General features: G+C 42.6%; 1 protein-coding gene across 8 annotated transcripts in view; it reads right to left on the bottom strand.

Moving 5' to 3' along the window:
* PCSK5 (proprotein convertase subtilisin/kexin type 5) overlaps positions 1-18,551 on the bottom strand; it is a 449,309-nt gene that overhangs the window by 402,092 nt on the left and 28,666 nt on the right. For 7 of the 8 annotated variants that reach the window (XR_003790774.1, XM_029202704.1, XM_029202698.1 and 4 more), the window contains exon 2: positions 9,746-9,850. Coding sequence is in view for 5 of the 8 variants with exons in the window: in XM_029202704.1 (XP_029058537.1) it covers positions 9,746-9,850 (105 nt within the window). In the remaining 3 variants the exon portion in view is untranslated. The remainder of the gene's footprint in view (positions 1-9,745; positions 9,851-18,551) is intronic. The other variant, XM_029202701.1, reaches the window with a different exon arrangement.

The raw sequence follows: 18,551 nt of genomic DNA, 5'->3' as shown, positions 1-18,551 counted from the left end.
GAAAGACCTGATCTTTGTACGTCTTAAGAAGCTTACTCTCTGTGGAGAATGACTACAGAAGAAGAGTGGAAGTAGAGGCAATTCTGCAGTCCAAGTCAAAGACAATGGTGGTATTAACCAGGCTGGTGGCAGTGCCGGAGAGGAAAGCCCACAGGTTCACAGCTTTAAGATACATTTTAGCAGGGAGACCCTCTTAATGGTTCCATGAGGGGAAATGAGGAAAAGGGAGAGAATCAAGAATAGATCGCTTTACTTTTGGCTTGGGCAACTAGATAAATTATGCTACCGTTTACTGGGAAGGAAAAGGTTTGAGCACCATGGTGATGGATAGAAATTAAAAGCATCGTATATGTCATATTATGGCTTAGATGCTTACTAGACATCTAATTGGAGACGTCAGGTAGGTGAGAGAAGAAGATATAAATTAGAAGCAAGGACACCAGCATAAAGGAGAGCCCTGGGCTCTCCAAAATTTATAGGTGAGGTGAAGAAGTACCATCCACAGAGACAGAAGGTGCAGGAGAGGCAAGGAGAAAACTGGGAGATGTGGTCTCAAGAAACTGAAAGAGTCATTTTTCAAGAAGGAGCAAATGATCAACCACTATATTAAGTGAAAGATAGAGTCAGATGAGAACAGAGATGAACTCACCAGATTTGCAATGTCAAATATCATTGTTGATATCAACAAAAGCAGTTTCAGTATAAACAGTTTTTTAAAAGTCATACAATGTGGAAAGGTAACTATTAAAATAGAGTTATTTTTATGTGTTTGTGCTTCCTTCCAAACCTACGCTGCATATAACTACACAAAAATACACACAGGTCTTTTTGTTTGTTTGTTTTTAAATGTAAAACATAAATAGGAACACATCTTATATGTTCTTTTTATACTTTTTGTTACTTTACATATTATTTTGGAGATCTTTCCTTATCAGTATGTATAGATTTATAACATCATTTTAATGGTGAACTTACTATTTTCTTATAAGAATTTAACCTATGCTTTTGATCCTTTCTTATGTACAATCCATTATACCGTATTATACCATGTACTTCCCTGAGTATGGGCATGAACAATGATGAGGACAGAAATGAGGAGAGAAAATCGATGGACAGAGGAGTTAAGTGCTCACCCCACAGAGATCTGAGCATGAACAAAGACCCAAAGGTTCTTTCTGCTGTACCATATTGCCTCTTTTTATGTTGTAAGAATTGATTGACATTTGGTAGAACTGAGCACAGAAACAAAATTCACAAGCACTTTTTAACAAATCATGCCTTTTCAATGGTGATGTTTTAATTGGATCTCTTATTTACTCTTGCATTCATTAAAGTAAATACGTAAATCAGTATGATTTCTCTTCAAAGCCAAACAATTAAAATGGCTTTGGGTTTTGTTGTTGCTGGCTTCTGTTTGTTTTTGCTGTTTTCGCTTATTCCCTAGGATTACTTACTTATTATATCCTAACTTGCCCAAGAGTTCAACAGAACCTGTGGCTCTAAAGTTCCCATCTTAAGACCTGTTACAGACTGAACGTTTGTGTTCCCGCAAAATTCACATGTTGAAACCTAATACTCAACGTGGTGGCATTTAGCGGTGGGGCCTTTGGGAGGTGATTAGGTCACAAGGGTGGAGTGACCTAATGGTCACCTATAAATGGGATTAGTGCCATTATAAAAGAGACCCCAGAGAGCTCCCTTGCGTCTTCCGCCAGGTGAGATTACAGTGAGAAGACGACTGTCTATGAACCAGGAAGTGGGGTCTCACCAGACACCGAATCTACCAGCACCTTGATCTTGGACTTCCCAGCCTCTAGGACTACAAGAAGTAAATGTATGTTGTTTATAAGCCACCTAGTCTATGATATTCTGTCATAAGCAACCTGAACTAAGACCAGACCTAACTAGAAATTCAGAATGTCGTCATTACCCTACATTTTCTAGATCTAGCACCAGCTGCTTTAGAATCTGACACCTTAGAAATACTACATAAATTAAGAAAATAATACAGATTTTACATTTGTACCTTTCCTTCACGTGGCTAAAGTGGCAAAATCCATAATCTACCCTTCCCCCACCCTATCTAATTCCTCTCCCTATTTTTACATGGTCATCACTTTATTTGCTTCTTTTTTTCTGTTCTTTTCTCTGACTTATCCTATTGCCTCCAGGCTTCATTTCCTGTTGAGACTGTTGTCAGTGGAAAACTGGGTAGAGGCACAAGAGGAGCTAGAATGAGCTCCCGCAACCCTCCGTCCTCACCGGCAGCAGCGTCTGCTTCAGAACCGGAGTGCCCTGAGCCAATTATTTACACCTAAAAGATCGTTGCATTTCAGGGCTTCCCTGGTGGCGCAGTGGTGAGAGTCCGCCTGCCGATGCGGGGGACGCGGGTTCGTGCCCCGGTCCGGGAAGATCCCACATGCCGCGGAGCGGCTGGGCCCGTGAGCCATGGCCGCTGAGCCTGCGCGTCCGGAGCCTGTGCTCCGCAACGGGAGAGGCCACAACAGTGAGAGGTCCGCGTACCGCAAAAAAAAAAAAAAAGATTTTTGCATTTCAGTTTGGAGACTAAGACACAGAGAAAAATCATACTAGAGCCACTCAGCAGAGCGTGACTGACAGACTGAAACCAGTGTTCAGGTGAGGGCAAGACCGAGGCCAAGTTATGAAGGTGCTAACACCCACCTTTCACGCCTCCCCCGCTTTTTCCCGATGCAGCCCACCTCAGGGGTCACAAACTGGGATGCCCCTCGGATGCATTTTCCTTGGCCCACACGAATATGTTTAAACTTATGAATTATTGGCCAACATTTAAAATTGGGAAACGTCCCGTAAAAGTGCAGACTTGCCGGCTCTTCTCAACTGGCAATCACGAGCCAGCTTGCAAACATGACGCCGCAGGGCTGCGGATGCTCCCTTACACACAGCAAGGGCTCTACACTCTATCCTATGCCCAGGGATTTTCTGTCTGGCCCATCTTACTCATCCTTCTTATCTGCACGCCACTGTGGGCATGTGCGTTTATAACCTTTCAGAATGAAATGCTGCGAAGTGCTCTCTAATAAAGATTTGGCCACTTTTCCTAAGTAGCTAAAAAAATTGGGGTTATGACCCAAACTTTCCCATCACATAACCCAGCAGTGTACAATCTGACTCTCTGGTTTCTGATCATCCAGACATCTGGGAGACCTGAAAACAAGACAGAAAAGAAGGGAAGGCGGAGAGCTCAGTGGCATCTGCACCCACATACTCCTTCCGTCTCTCCTACACTCCTAGCCATCCTGCCACTATACCTGTATCACAGGTTGCAAACTTATGCCTGAAACGCTTCTCCCAGGGGTCTACACGTTCTAGTGGGGTTTTCAAAGGCACAGGGATGCTATCAAAAGGCAAAGACAGGAATCTGCCATAGCGGTTGCACTTCATAAGTAGTGAAAGGTAGTTAAAGAGGGTCACCCGGGGGCTTCCCTGGTGGCGCAGTGGTTGGGAGTCCGCCTGCCGAGGCAGGGGACACAGGTTCATGCCCCGGTCCGGGAAGATCCCACATGCCGTGGAGCGGCTGGGCCCGTGAGCCATGGCCGCTGAGCCTGCGCGTCCGGAGCCTGTGCTCCGCAACGGGAGAGGCCACAACAGTGAGAGGCCCGCGTACCGCAAAAAAAAAAAAAAAAAAAAAAGAGGGTCACCCGGAACAAGACAGCCCCCCAACATGCCCCTTGACCATTGCATCCACGTCCTCTCCACTCATCATCACACCCAAGCCCACGCTACTTCCAGAAGAATTCAGGGCATTCTCAAGCTATATGGTAACTGCTTTCATTCACTGGTGAGATGCTGAGAAGCAAATGTGTAACAATCACGGTTACGACACAGGCTAAGAACACACAGCCTCGGGTTCCTGCCCCAGAGAACACAGCCCCTCTCATTCCACCTCAACACACCCAGGATCTGTGCACGTGGCCGCCGAGCACAAGCCCAGGAATGTTGTTATAAAACTGCACTTCACAGAAGAAAGTCAAACCATGAAGTTATTATCACAGTTAAAACCAAAGAGCAGAAAATTGAACTGCCAGAGAAAACAGTCCACGGGAGCACCAGCTGGAATGAGGGCAGGTGGGGTGAGAGGAAGTGCAGCAGCGGCCAGATCAGGAAGCACTTGTACTCGGGGTGGAATGAATTTTGAAGCTGCACCAGGACACCAGGAATCTTGTCATTGAAAAGGCATGGCTGTGATTCATGCATGGGAGCCAGGCAAGATGGAGCTCAGACACTCCTGAGCCTCTATTTCTAACTGAATAAGGTTTCTTTACCTCCAAAGATCCCCTGGCAGATCAGGTGTATGGAAACAACTTTTAAATGGTTTGTCTCAGAGTTAAAAAAAAAAAAAAGAGTTAACTAATGTGCTGGTTGTCTCCACAGAAAAATGACATATCAATCCTCAGTGAAGATAAATTGATTCTGAAATTGTAAAGTGAATCCATGGAGAAATGAGGTTTGACTGATAAGAAGTAGATTGGTACAACTTTTTGGGAACAGGGCCATTATGTACAGTGAAGTACCCCTGCACCCTTACTTTACTCCATCACATCGTCTTCACCCTTGAGGCAAAAAGAGAAACTCCATTCGCCTGAAAATCAAATTCTGGACACAATAGGTACCAACAGGGATTAGTCAAGAACTTGAACTTCCCTTTCTCCTTTCACAGGTTTGATTCTATCTGATTTTGCTAATTACCTCCAATTACTTCATTTCCTGTCCTTTTCCTACAGCCCTTTAGCTGTCACTCTACAGTGCTTGCATGCTCTGCTCTAAAATCCTCTTTAGAGGAAATGGCTTACATGTAAATGTAACAAATGAGCCATCTCTCTGTGAGCTAAAGCCTTGAACTTAATTCTGGGCCACACTGACAGAGGGACAATTGCTGCTCCAGGAGACTAAGAGAGAGGCTCCAAATATTTAAAGAGCTGTTATGTGTAAGTCTGGAAGGTAGAAGTAGATCCAATCAATGGACAGAAGTTACAGACAAGCAAATTTTAGCTCAACATGTTAAATCTCTTTAATTTTATAGAAATGTTTGTCTTGTCCAGTACTGAGCTCTCTGTCATTGGGCATGTTTAACAGATCTGAAAATAATATTTTTAGGAGTATGACAGAGGGTATGTTAGCATTGGATAGGAAGGGGAGAAGTCTAATTCTAAGGAGCGTATGATTCTGCAATAAATAATACTATATCAATAGTTTTTCCGTATTTGAGACACACAGCCATACACATCCACGCGATGAGGCGGGTTGATAAGTTGAACTTCAGGAAAAAACATGGCAGGAGAGTTGCTCATCCCTGAGTCCAGAGCAGAAGGTAATTCTATCCTAGATTTAGATAAAAATTGATCTTTAAATATATTTGAAGACAGAAAAAAAACGACTGGAAAAGATAAGAGATTAAAAGGCCAGAATCTTCAAGATAAAACCTCATGGGCAAGGGTAGAAGTTGGGCTCGCATATCAAACTACACATGAATAGGACATAAGGGCTAAACGAAGGACAGTTTATGTTCTTTATTTTTGAAAGCCTACTCTAATGGAAAATGTAGGATTCTGATTTTTCTGTTCTGGGTAAGAAGAATGAAAGAAAAGTATCTCCTCCACCACCCCTGCCCATGTCTGCACCGGCAGTTAAAGAACTGTAAAGAACTTTCATTCCAAAGACCTCCTGTAGATACCGCCCTCTTTGACCAAAATGCCACAGGGCTGGCAAAGATTTCAAAGCAGATTAATGAGAGGCTTCTGAAAACGTTAATTCAAGACTGCCGTCTCTCAGATTTAACCTAGGTCTCTTGGAGAGAAGTTGGTGAGTCAAGAACATTGTTAGACTCACCCTTCTAACTGCTGTAATACTGTACCAACACTTTTTGCCAAACTGTGTTATTATCGTGTAGTGATGCCATCTTAGAAGTCTGCGGATCCCTGTCATTTAAAAGCTAATCATAACATACTGTTAACATATGGGAATCCAGTCTATTCTTGTTCTCCGGGCTCATGTGCCCCAACTGACCACAGCATTTTCTTAGCACCAGGAGGGTTGTTCTTACAATGTTGCTACTTTTGCATTTCCTCCTTTAGAACACTCTAAGTAAAAACAATAGCAGGGGGAAGAAGCAGCCATGCAATTTACTCCAGCAAGTAAATGCCAGGATCTGTTGAGTGTGTGTATTCCCTGCAATTCACCCATGTGTGTTTTCCCTTTCCGGAGAAGATGAGGAACAAAAATAACTTCACACATCACCAATGTTTCCCACCAAGCCATTTCACATGGTCCCGTCCCCCTAATCACAAATGTGCCTCCACTCTGGCACACAAATCGCCCACCACACACACACCCAAGATTAAAGAAAAGGAGACCTGCCTAAGAAAGCAAGTTGTGCGGATACTTTATACTCCCCATGAGATCTGCTGGGAGTGAAAAATAAAAAGTCAGCCTGTAGAAATTTACATAATCTCAAAGTATTTCCCCACAAAACACCTATTAATTAGGTGGGGGAAAATCGTATTTTAAAATAAAGAAACCTGGCAGACACCAGGTTTCATCAAGTGACCAAAGTTAAAATCATCAGCAATGAAACACGTCAATGTCATGTGCCTCCCGATCTGATACACTGGGAAGGACATAGCACTTCTCTGGTTTCCTGCCAAACCTGCAGCTAATCATGAAGAAACAGACAAATGCAACTTGAGAGATTCTACAAAATAAGTGGCCAGTACTCTGCAAAAACATTCTAGATCATGAAAGAAAAGGAAAGGAAAGGGGAGGGGGAAGGGGAAAGGGGAGGGGAAGGGGAGGGAAGGGAAGGGAAGGGAAGGGAAGGGAAGGGAAGAAAATGAAAGTATGACAGAGTATACCAAGGGGATTTGGGAAATATGACAACTGATGTGATCCTGGCCCAGAAATGAGACAACTGGCAATAACTGAATAAAATCTGTAGATTAGATTATAATATTGAATCAATGTTAATATCCAGATTTTACCCAAATGTTAACCATTGTACTCCCAGTTATACGACAGAACATCCTTAGTTTTGGTAAATACACAGTGAAGTACTTAAGAGTTAAAGGGGCATCATGTCTGCAATTTGCACCCAAATTTTCAAAAAGAAACTTATATACATAGCTATGTGTGCATGCGCGTGCATGTGTATAGAGAGAAGAGAGAGAAAATGACCAAGTAAGTTTGACGAGATGTAAAATGTAAACGTTAACATTTGGGGAATCTGGGAAGTGAATACAGGAATTCCTCATAACGTTTTTGCAACTTCTCTGTAAATGACCTTTGTTGTTGTTGTTGTTTTAATTAAAAAGGAAACTTAACCTAAGTGGCGGCCTGAGCTTTTTGCGGAGGGAGCTGGAGAAGGAGGAGTAATGTAGTAGACCCCCATCTCCTTTGCTCTTCCGTCCCCAACACTGAGAAGCACTGTAATGTCTTGTGTTTCCCTGAAAGCTACTGTGGGAGGCTGCAGAGAGCTCCCTGAGGGCACCACCCTATCCCCAAATCCCCAGAGCCTAACACAGGGCCTGGCATATATTAGACCCTCAAGCAATGGCCAATGGAAGGAATGATCGGACTTTAAGAAATGTCTGAAAGAAACTGCAGGCAATCCCCAATCTGCAAAGTTGGTAGAACAGTGGCCCTTCTGTATAAACAGCTGGGCGGCAATGAGGGGCAGGTGGCATCAGAATGAGGAGTGAGAAGCAAGGTACAGTCCTATCCTAGGGTATTCTTTATATGGAGGAGGAAGAGGAACTGAGCATGTACCCTGGGGCTGGCCTGAACTGGCTCTGTTCCTCTGGGCGGGGTGGGGGAGGACATACATGCCAGGCACTACGTGTCCCAGCATCTGAGGTCTCCACTGGGTCCTGCATGAGCTATTTGATGCACTGAGATAAGAAGAATGGAAGGCCAAGCTTCCCCAAAAGAACGTTAAGGCTTGAAATAGCTCTGTACTCAATTCTGTTCTTACCTCCCAAACCATTTAGTACATGGTTTTTCAAATTCACGTGGACTGGGCTTCCCTGGTGGCACACTGGTTGAGAGTCCGCCTGCCGATACAGGGGACACGGGTTCGTGCCCCGGCCCGGGAAGACCCCACATGCCGCGGAGCGGCTGGGCCCGTGAGCCATGGCCGCTGAGCCTGCGCGTCCGGAGCCTGTGCTCCGCAACGGGAGGGGCCACAACAGTGAGAGGCCCGCGTACCGCAAAAAAAAAAAAAAAAAAAATCACATGGACTATGCACATGAGGTCTGAAATTAAAATCATTTAAAGTAGCAAAGTTCAAGAAAGCTTGGAAAACGTTAACAGATGAAAAATGTGACTTTGCTTCGAAAACTTCGCTAATTCAGGAACATCCTAACAGATTGCTTTTCCAGTAACATTTAACTCTGAATAGAGATAAAGGGAAAATATACATATAATCCACAGGCTGCCAGAGTGTTAAGTATCAGGGGATGTTCCTATAATCCACAGAAAATTGGGCCCTACAACAAACGTGCTTTTTCTAACCACCAAGATACAATTTCACAATCATGAACACTGTGTGATAATATTCCAGACAAAAATTAAGAACTGTGGCACATAACCGAGGACAGGACTCCAAAGGGCCAACCTGATTTGCATATTAATTCAAACAGGGACCTTTTTGCTTTAATAAGGAATATCATTTTCGAGGAATCTCTAGGTGAGATTGCCATGCTCACTGGTAGAGAACTGTTGACCAATTTATTTGAAATTGAGCTCATATGACAAACGCAAACCATAATGAGGAAAAGACAACCCTTCCTGATCAGTAAATAACAAACAGTGAATCCACAGAGGAACCAGGGCAGGCTGGTACTGCTGTCCTCACTCCCTCTTTACCCGTCACATCTGGGAGGCCAAGCAGTTCTCTGTCAGAGTCAATCCCTTCCTCCAACTTAATAAGGACAGAGGGTTATCTCATCCTCAGAGTTTTAGTTGCCAGTTATTAGCCTGTTTGTCCCTAACACCCTCCAGCTTCCTATCTCCCATTTCAAAGCTGTCCTGCCTCTCCAGAATGGATTGGGAGAATCTAGACATGACATATCTCCTGCTAGGTTCTCCTAGAAGTATGCTTTCTGTACAACCCAAAAGGATTGGGGTCAAGACAATGTGTAAGAAAGATCCCTGTTGAGCTTCCAAGAGGAGCACAGCCAGCTTCTGTCCCTTCTGTGCTCAGAATCCCTCCTGTCTCAGACATGGTCTAGGCCATGGTCTAGGCCCTGGGCCACCAGTGGCATGTCTCTATTAATGCCCGTTGAAACTACAAGGATTCGTGGTGACCTAAGGCCTGACCTAAGGGTTCTGGAAGAGACTCCTCTACAGAGCTCAGATAGAACCTCAGATCTGTATGCAAATAGGCAGATGGTATGGTCTTCTTAAGACTCCAATACTTCTGAATCCATCCCTATCTGTCCCCACATACACTCCTTCTCATTTCTCCATGACAACTCCTACTTCTGATACCCCTGGGCTGTTCTACAACTGGGATGATAAGGGCACTTCAATAAAAAATCAAGCCACTGCCTATTTTTGGTCTCAAGAGGAAGCAAAGATATTGGACCAAAGGATAGTATGACAGCTCTTGAAATGTAAGCTTTCGTGCTGGTCACCAGTTGCTAGTGTGATGTTACCAATGAAAAATGCAGAAGCTCTGCCTCTTGGTCCCCACCCAACTGGTTCTTCTTACCTTTGGTTCCATTGAAATGAAACTGTGTGTTCCTCTGCTTGAGAGAACTGACCTTTTAATCGTCCTGCTGTGATAGAAGTGGTAGTAATCCTTCAGGGCCCCGATCTGCAAAGGCAGGAGGGAAAGAATATAAGAGAGTTAACGTATGAAAAGTCTTCTGTTTTCCTGGTTTTTCGTTAAAATAAGAACACAAAAGCAAAAAAAAAAGGTCCATAAATTATGCAGTTGCTGGCCATGCTTAAATGTTACTTGAAGCTTGGTGATCACTTTTCAAAAGAAGGACATGTGATATGAAATGGAGTGTCCTTGAGGCGGTGACCGTGGAACTAAAGATTATAATGGGGCAGCTTGGGCTCTCCATATCTCCCTTTTAATGTTTAATTTATATGCAGCATTTTAAGTACTTCTATATCAATCTGTACCCAAATGTATGAAAGAGAAACAAATATCAAATAGCTATCTGGTTATAAAAACACATTGCATTTTGTTTGCTCCGAGAAATGTACAATGAAAGACCTTGTTAGATTATTTATATCGTTAATTTGAAACAAGTCCTAAGCAATTGATCATTCGCAAAGAAAACAGTACTTAGTTTGTTTCCTGACTTCAGTAGACAGTATAAATACATAGCTCTTATTCATGTGTTGCAAAACTAAAAGTGGAATGAATGGCAATTTCTAAAACAAAACAAAGATCACACGTCCTACCTATCAGCTAAGCTTCCTGTGTGACAATAGTTCAATCGACTTTATCTTAACCATTTCTTTAACAAATTAGTTTTCTCATTTATGTACCCCTTTCTTTAGTTAAAAACAGGTCTGTTTAGGATAGCTGTAAAAATAAATCCCTGTCCATTCTAAGAAAACAAACTAACACAATTCCAAACAATCATATTCTTTCAGCAGATTGTAAAATGTGGATCACATAATGGAAATTAAACCATACAATGAGCTAAGGCAGGAGAGCTTGGTTCTAGTTTCGGCTGACGGTCACCAGAAGTGTCTTCTTAGCTAAATCGCATATACTTACTATGTCTCAGTTTCATTATCTATAAAATTGGACTTCAAGCCAGTTCATTTCTCAGATCACTACAGCCGTCAAATTCCATTCTTTACCACTGACACTTTACTCGCCTTGGGCAAATACATTTAGGGCTATTCCTCCAGAACACCATTGCTCTACCCTAAAAGAATGACCACCAAGATGTTTTCCAATTAGGACAATTCAAAAGTTAGGCCTTCTTAATTAATAAAAAAAAAAAAAAAAGAAAAAAAAGTCATTGCCCCAGCTTAATTTTTTCAGATAAAAGGTTTACTTTTCATTCCCATCTTTTCATCACATTCTCAATCATTGTCCCGCCCTTCCAATAAGGATGATCAACCAAATTTCTGTGCCATTTAACAGTCATCTCACTGGGGCTTCATGCTCTTACTGAACGTTTCTTATCGTCATTAAATTTGAATGTCTGAAGTCTCCCATTTCTGATTCAAGTGGAACTGCCCAGATGTACACAGAAGAGATCCTGGACTCTGAAAACAAGTAGGAAATGAGGCAATCCTAGCTGAAACCTCTAATCTCAATGATTCTGGACTCTGAAGCAGTAGAAAACAATGAGGAAGAGGGCACAGGTGCCAGTCTCAGTCTCCACGGGTGTTTCAAGGAGGGTTTTATAGGCCAACTTTAAAATTCCAGAGGAGTAGGGGGAGAATTCAGGAGGGGCTGCATAATCCTCTATCAGAAATCTTAAAATCCCAAGAAGCTTAGAGCTTTCACCTCACATGGTTTCTGTCAAGAATGCTCCTTGGGGGCTTCCCTGGTGGCGCAGTGGTTGAGAGTCCACCTGCCGATGCAGGGGACGCGGGTTCGTGCCCCAGTCTGGGAAGATCCCATATGCCGCAGAGCGGCTGGGCCCGTGAGCCATGGCCGCTGAACCTGCGCGTCCGGAGCCTGTGCTCCGCAACTGGAGAGGCTACAACAGTGAGAGGCCTGCGTACAGCAAAAAAAAAAAAAAAAAAAAAAGAATGCTCGAGTAAATACAGTAGTTTTTGTGGAAAGGAACAGAGAATCTCTGAGGAAGAACTTTTTATCAACGTGAAAAGTGCCAGTATGTTTAAGATCATGTCCACTCAACTATTATGGAACCTCTTCGACTATAGGAAATGACTGAATTCAACTCAACTATTAAACTCAAACTGTGGATGAAATACACCCTGAAGAAATATTCAGATCCTTTGTGGCTTCAATGGTACACACCAGAATGCTGGCCTAATGCAGTGTACATGGAGCTGGAAAGCGGAACCCTTGTCCTGACTTAACTTGCTCTGGGATTTTGGATACATCACTTAACCTCTTTGGGCCTTGGTTTCCTCAACTGTGAAATAAGGACACAGGAGGTACAGTGGATAGAGACTGGGCGTCAGAGTCTAATGGGGGATAATAGTGTTTATGGGTTAGTGTGGTTATAAGGATTGAATGTAATAGCAGGTACACTGCCTAGTCAAGTCACTGTCCAGCACACAGTAAGTAGCAGAAGGTTATGAGTTTCCCTTCTAAGTTTATATTCAAATCCTACCTTCCCTCACCTCCTATCCTCTAATTAATCCCTCACCTCTGTCTCTTGGCAGGATTCCTCTTAATCTGCCCTGGTATCACCTCCCTTATTTCACTTCCCTTATTTCACTGGCCAAAAACCAAAAGGGTTGATGATACACTGTTGGCAAGGATGTTGGCACAAATGCAGCTCATACAGGATCAGTAAAGAGCGTACCATGGTACAAGTGTGTGGAGAGCCATTTGGCAATATCAATAAAATTATACCCAGTACTTAACCTTTGACCTAGCCTTTCCACTTCTTAAAATTGATTCTACAGTAGAGTCATTTACGTAAAAGAATGGATGTTAGAGCAAATTTTGTAAAAGCAAGAGAATGCAAACAACTAGCTGCCATCAGTAGGTGACTGGTTCCATGTGAACTGAAATGCATTGTCTCCAAGGTAGCGGATAAAGAAAGAAAGAAAGAAATACAGGTGCAAAAGAGGCATATAATATGACCCAATTTTTGTAGGAGAAAAAAGGAAGACTCTAGATGACATGTGTGCTTATAGGCACAGGATATTTCAAGAAGGAAACTTGACAAACTGGAAAAGAGGGATTTTCTTTTCATTATTTATGTGGCTGCATTATTTTTTTAAATTAAACTAACCAAAAATGAAAAAAGAATACAAACGAACACGTGAAACAGCACACACACAAATCCCACCTACTTTTCTAGGGGCAAAGATGCTCCCCCAATTCCATGGGACTGATACAAGGGCCACTTCTATTTGGGCCGTTAAATCTCTTTAGCAGTACACTCTATTTAATCTCCATCTTTCAGGGATTCTGTTTCCTCTAGAGGGTTATGGAATGGTGTTCACTGATTGGCTGATGCCTCAATTACAGAATGCCTGCCACGAGCCAAGCATCTTGCTGCTCTTCCTCATGTTATTATATTTAACTTCACCTCCCCAAGAGCTTCTGAAGACAAATATTATTACCTCCAACTTGATAAAGGAGGCTACTGAGGCTCTGGTAGTGCCCGAATGTACACAGCTGTTATTGTGAGGTGGTAAAATGTAAATCTTTATTGAATGCCTAGCATCGGGGTGAATTTAGTTAAGTTTCATGGTGCATCCCATCGATGGGCTCACAAGACGCATTCCGACGTCCTTCTAGTGAGCCTTCCTATACTGCAGAGCTAAATTCTATGCAGCCAGGGTTCTGAATGTGATTAAGGTTCTACCAATCAAAGGCAGACTGTGGCATCGTGAGGCATGCTCTTGGAGGCATTTTCGTGTTTAGTGGTGGCTGTGGCTAAAGGTCTTAGTACCTGGTTGCTAGCTTTCTGGACATTCATTGGCACATCCTGTTTTGTCAGTCAGTTGGTAAGAGATTTTAGAAGAACTACAGGGGCATCATAGGGTAGCTTCCTCCTTCCTCAGCTTCCTCACTGAGGCAGAAGCAGCAGCTCTGGTGGAGGCCCATGCTGTGGGGTGGCTTTGGGGGCCTTTTCTGAAAACTTGGCCCTCCTGATTGATACTCCAAGCTATTTAATAGTCAATACTGAATGCCTTCCAAAGCAGACCAAGCAGTGGATTCAGTAGTTGGCTCCCCTGAATATTCCAAACTGGACAGATGAGAATTTCTGAAAAAGTACCTTTATATATATACAATCTTGCACAACTTAGAGATCCTCAAAGGTATGTACCTTTTGAGTCATGGGCTACAGGCACCACTGAGCCACAGGCTACGGATGACCCACTGTGTCTGCTCTAACATCCTGTTAGATGACTACACTGGCTTCTTGGCTTCTCACAGCCATTCACACCAATCTCCTCTCTCAAGCCTTTCTATACAGTAGCCAGGATAAGGTTATAAATGTACATTTGACTGTCATAGTTCATAGGCCAACTTCAAATCCTTGAGTGGCTTCCCTTTGCTGTTAAAATAAATAGTAATATTTAATATTATTTAATAATATAATTTTAAAGTTAATAATAATAATATCAACATTTATTCTGTGCCAGGAACTAGTCTACATGCTTTATCTAACTCATTGAATAAAAGCACTGTGGCCACCTCAATGAACCTGTCAGCTCTCTCAGGCTGCTTGTTTGCCTTGTTTTCCCTCCTGCCCTGTCCAACTTATAGATTTCCCCAAATTCTGTACTCCTTTTCGAAAAGTTATTTACTATCAGCCTACAAATAAAATTTTTTTAATGGGCAAAAGTTTGAACAGACATTTCACAAAAGATATACAAATGGCCAATAAGCATGTAAAAAGATGCTCAAATGCAAATTAAAATCATAATGGCACTATACACATACCAAAATGGCTAAAATTTAAAAGGTAGACAATACCCATTTTTAATGAGATTATGGAGCATTGGAACTCTCATACATTGCTAGCGGGAGTAGAAAATGGTTCAACATCTTTGAAAAATCATTTGGTAATTTCTTATGAAACATACATCCTCCTCATGACCCAGCCATTTCATTTACAGTATTTACCCAAGAGAAATGAAAACCTATTTCCAAACAAAACTCATACATAAATGCTTATAGCAGCTTTCTTAATAATAGCCCCAAACTGGAAATAATGCAAATGTACATCAACAAGTGAATGGATAAATCAATTGTGGTATATTTACAGAATGGAATACCCAGCAATAAAAAGGAACAAAACTCTAATGCATGCAGCTACATGGATGAAGGTCAAAACAGCATGCTGACACAAAGAGGATACAGTGTATGATTCCATTGGTAAGAAGTTCTAGGACAGTTACTCTATCATGACAGCGAACAGATGAGTGATAACCTTGGGGAAAGCCTGGAGAAACTTTTGAGTTTGGGAAATGTTCTACATCATGACTGTGGTGGTAATTCCATGAGTGGTTAGTGCTCCGGCATGTTGGAACCAGCTCATTGCAGGCTTGCCAGATCCAACTGCATCTTTTCCCAACACCCTCTGCAGGGATGTCACATTGCTGACTTGACATCAACAATGATGGAAGTTTTTAACACATCAGGAAAAACTGGCAAAGGCTACAAATTAGGGCTTCTTTTTTCCCTGATCAGCCACTTGTTTAGTATTTATCAGCACGACCCCAGGTATGTACATTTGTCAACACTCATCCAATCTTACACAAAAATGGCTGCGATGGGGAGTACATCAATTATACCACAATAACGGCGAGTTCAAAAGTTATATCTCCTCTACTGATCTCTGGTTCTCTTTCCCACCTGTAGAATGATTCAGAGATTGGGAAACGTGAGAACCCAGTGACCTGGGGCTCTTCAGCTCAGATCTCCTCCCACCCTCTCAGGTGAGGTGGGGAGGAACCAAGACAATTGTTCTTGCCGATCAGTCTCCAACATCCAGGAGTTAAAGTTTGGAACTCCTGCTTGCTAAATTCCATTCAGACAGAAAGCTACAGAAGCACCGCCTGGATATAATGATTTCCCTTCATTAAAATTTGACTGTGATGCCTCACTTGTACTTCCCTGAGAATATTAAAACCATTGTAATTACTTGCCTTCTGTGTTTCAGACTCTATAACATTCAAAGGAGAATCAAAGAGAAGGTGGCCATGATTGCTTTCCCCAAAGTCACCAAGAATACTCCAACTTCAGGGCCTTTGCGCCTGCTTTTCCTCTGCCCAGAATGCCCTTCTAGAAATCTCCGTAACTCACATCCTCTCTGCTTTCAGGTGTTTGCTCAAATGCTCTCTTCTCAGGGAAGATTTCCACCCAGTTGACCACCCAATTTGAAACTGCTGTCTCCAGCATACCCCACTGACCCTTCCCTGATTTATTTTTCCCCTTCACATTTATCACCACTTAAACATATTATATATTCCCTTTATTTGTCCCATTTATTGCTGGTCTTCCCCTACTAGAATGTTAGCTCCAGAGGTCAGGAATTTTTGTTTTATTCACTGCTGAATTAGACTTAGCTCCTATTAACAGTGCCAGGCATACCCAATAAATGTTAGAATGAATGAATGGTCCCTGATCTTCAGGAAATCAAAGCAGCAGTGAGCATGTCTCTAAACCTTAGGGAAGGCTTCTTGCAAATCTCTTTATAACCCTTTCTGTGATACAACATTAACATATAACATACACTTTATACTTAATAAATGTTGAATGAATGAATGACATTATTACATGTAAACATATCTGAAAATTAAGAATTTACTACCAACAACCACCTAATCATCAAAGTCTGCCTTTGTATTTCCCTCTCTTATTTCATCATAGTCAGTGACCTATTGGAATCACTGAACAAACGTGATATTTATAACAAGGCTGTTGAACTTATTAAATATTAAATTAGAAGGCAACTCACTGCAGAAATCTGATGAATTGCTAATATTTGTGAAGTACAAACTAAGTGCCCAGCATCATTGCACTGTGTCCTCACTGCCATATGAAGTAGGTATCACGATTTCCATTTTATATGCACGGAAGCAGAAGCTCACAAAGTTTACGAACTTGCCTAGGGCCACACAGCAAAGGGCCAAGCTCAGGTTGATTCTGGGCAGTCTACCTCCAGAGCATATGTTCTCAACTACTCTAAAAGATGTTTAAAATAAAAGGTTTCTAAGGATGAATTTAAAACAATTACCCAGAAGACTGTGCTCCTAAGAGGTGTACACAGAGGGGATGTTTTCTAGGGATATTTCTATCTACTTTGAGCAGATCCAAAAGAGAAAGTGTTGACAAGCATCTTCAAGAGTGAGAGAGAGCCCATTCCTGTCCTCTGTCGGGGGCAATGAACTTGCTCTCAGTTTCCTTTTCTACCATTGACCCCAAGGAACTTACATTAGTGTCTTCTTTAGGTGAGAAATTATCTTTAAGGGCTTCCCTGGTGGCGCAGTGGATAAGAATCCGCCTGCCAATGCAGGAGACATAGGTTCAAGCTCTGGTCCGGGAAGATCCCACATGCCACGGTGCAACTAAGCCCGCGCGCCTAGAGCCTGTGCTCCGCAACAAGAGAAGCCACCGCAATGAGAAGCCCGTGCACCTCAACGAAGAGTAGCCCCAGTTGCCACAACTAGAGAAAGCCCGCATGCAGCAACAAAGACCCAACATAGCCAAAAATAAATAAAAATTTTAAAAATTAAAAAAAAATTATCTTTAAGGCACACCTTCACCTTGAAGTTCAAGGGGCATTCTAAGCTTAACAAGTACAATACCTGGCACCAAGCATCTTGGATGTTACTCCATGAAACACCACAAATGACATGAAAAATGTCTTCCTTAGACTTTAGTTTCAAGTCAATCACTCAGCTCTTTAGAGAATGACATTAGAATACATGAATTCAGAGCAAAAGAACTACAATCATTTTTTTTTTCATCAGGATGCTCAAGGAAAGATGTATAATCTCTGTGATTTTAGAGCAACTTTCTCAGATATGCAGGAATGTGACAGCTGAATAACGGCCCCCTAAAAATGTTCATATCTTGATCCTCGGAACCTGTAACTATGTCACCCTATATGGCAAAACGGACTTTGCAGCTGTGATTAAATTAAGGGTTTTGAGATGGAGAGATTATCCTGGATTATCCGGGTGGCCCCAATGAGATCACAAGAGTCCTTATAAGAGCAAAGTCAGAGAGATGTGATGGCAGAAGCACAGAGAGAGAAGGAAACAGAGATCAGAGATGGGGAGAGGGAGAGGGAGAAAGAAAGAGAAGGAAAAGAGAGAGAGATTTGAAGATGCTATGTTGCTGGCTCTGAAGATGGAGGGAGGGGTCACAAGCCAAGGAATTCTGGTGGCTTCTAGAAGCTGGAAAAGGCAAGGAGATGAGGCTCCTCTAGGATTTCTGGAAGGAACGCAACTCTGATGACACCTTCATTTTAGGTTAGGACTTCTGGCCCCAGAACTGAAAGATAATAATTTTGTGTTCTTTTGTTTTGTTTTTTTCTAATGCGGTACGCGGGCCTCTCACTGTTGTGGCCTCTCCCGCTGCGGAGCACAGGCTCCGAACGCGCAGGCTCAGCGGCCATAGCTCACGGGCCCGGCGGCTCTGCGGCATGTGGCCTTCCCGGACCGGGGCACGAACCCGTGTCACCTGCATCGGCAGGCAGACTCTCAACCACTGCGCCACCAGGGAAGCCCTAATTTTCTGTTGTTTTAAGCCATTAAGTGTGTGATCATTTGTTACATACGGCAGCAAGAGGAAACTAATACTAGGTAGAACTGGTATCTCAGTAGACATCCATGAGAAGCAAAGGAAACGAAACTAGACTATTTGTATTTGG

This window comes from Monodon monoceros, unplaced genomic scaffold, assembly GCF_005190385.1.
Source record: "Monodon monoceros isolate NGI ecotype Baffin Bay Population unplaced genomic scaffold, NGI_Narwhal_1 Super_Scaffold_5, whole genome shotgun sequence".
Taxonomy (NCBI): Eukaryota; Metazoa; Chordata; class Mammalia; order Artiodactyla; family Monodontidae; genus Monodon; species Monodon monoceros.
The sequence above is the reverse complement of the archived record's forward strand: the minus strand, read 5'-3'. Positions and strand labels throughout refer to the sequence as shown.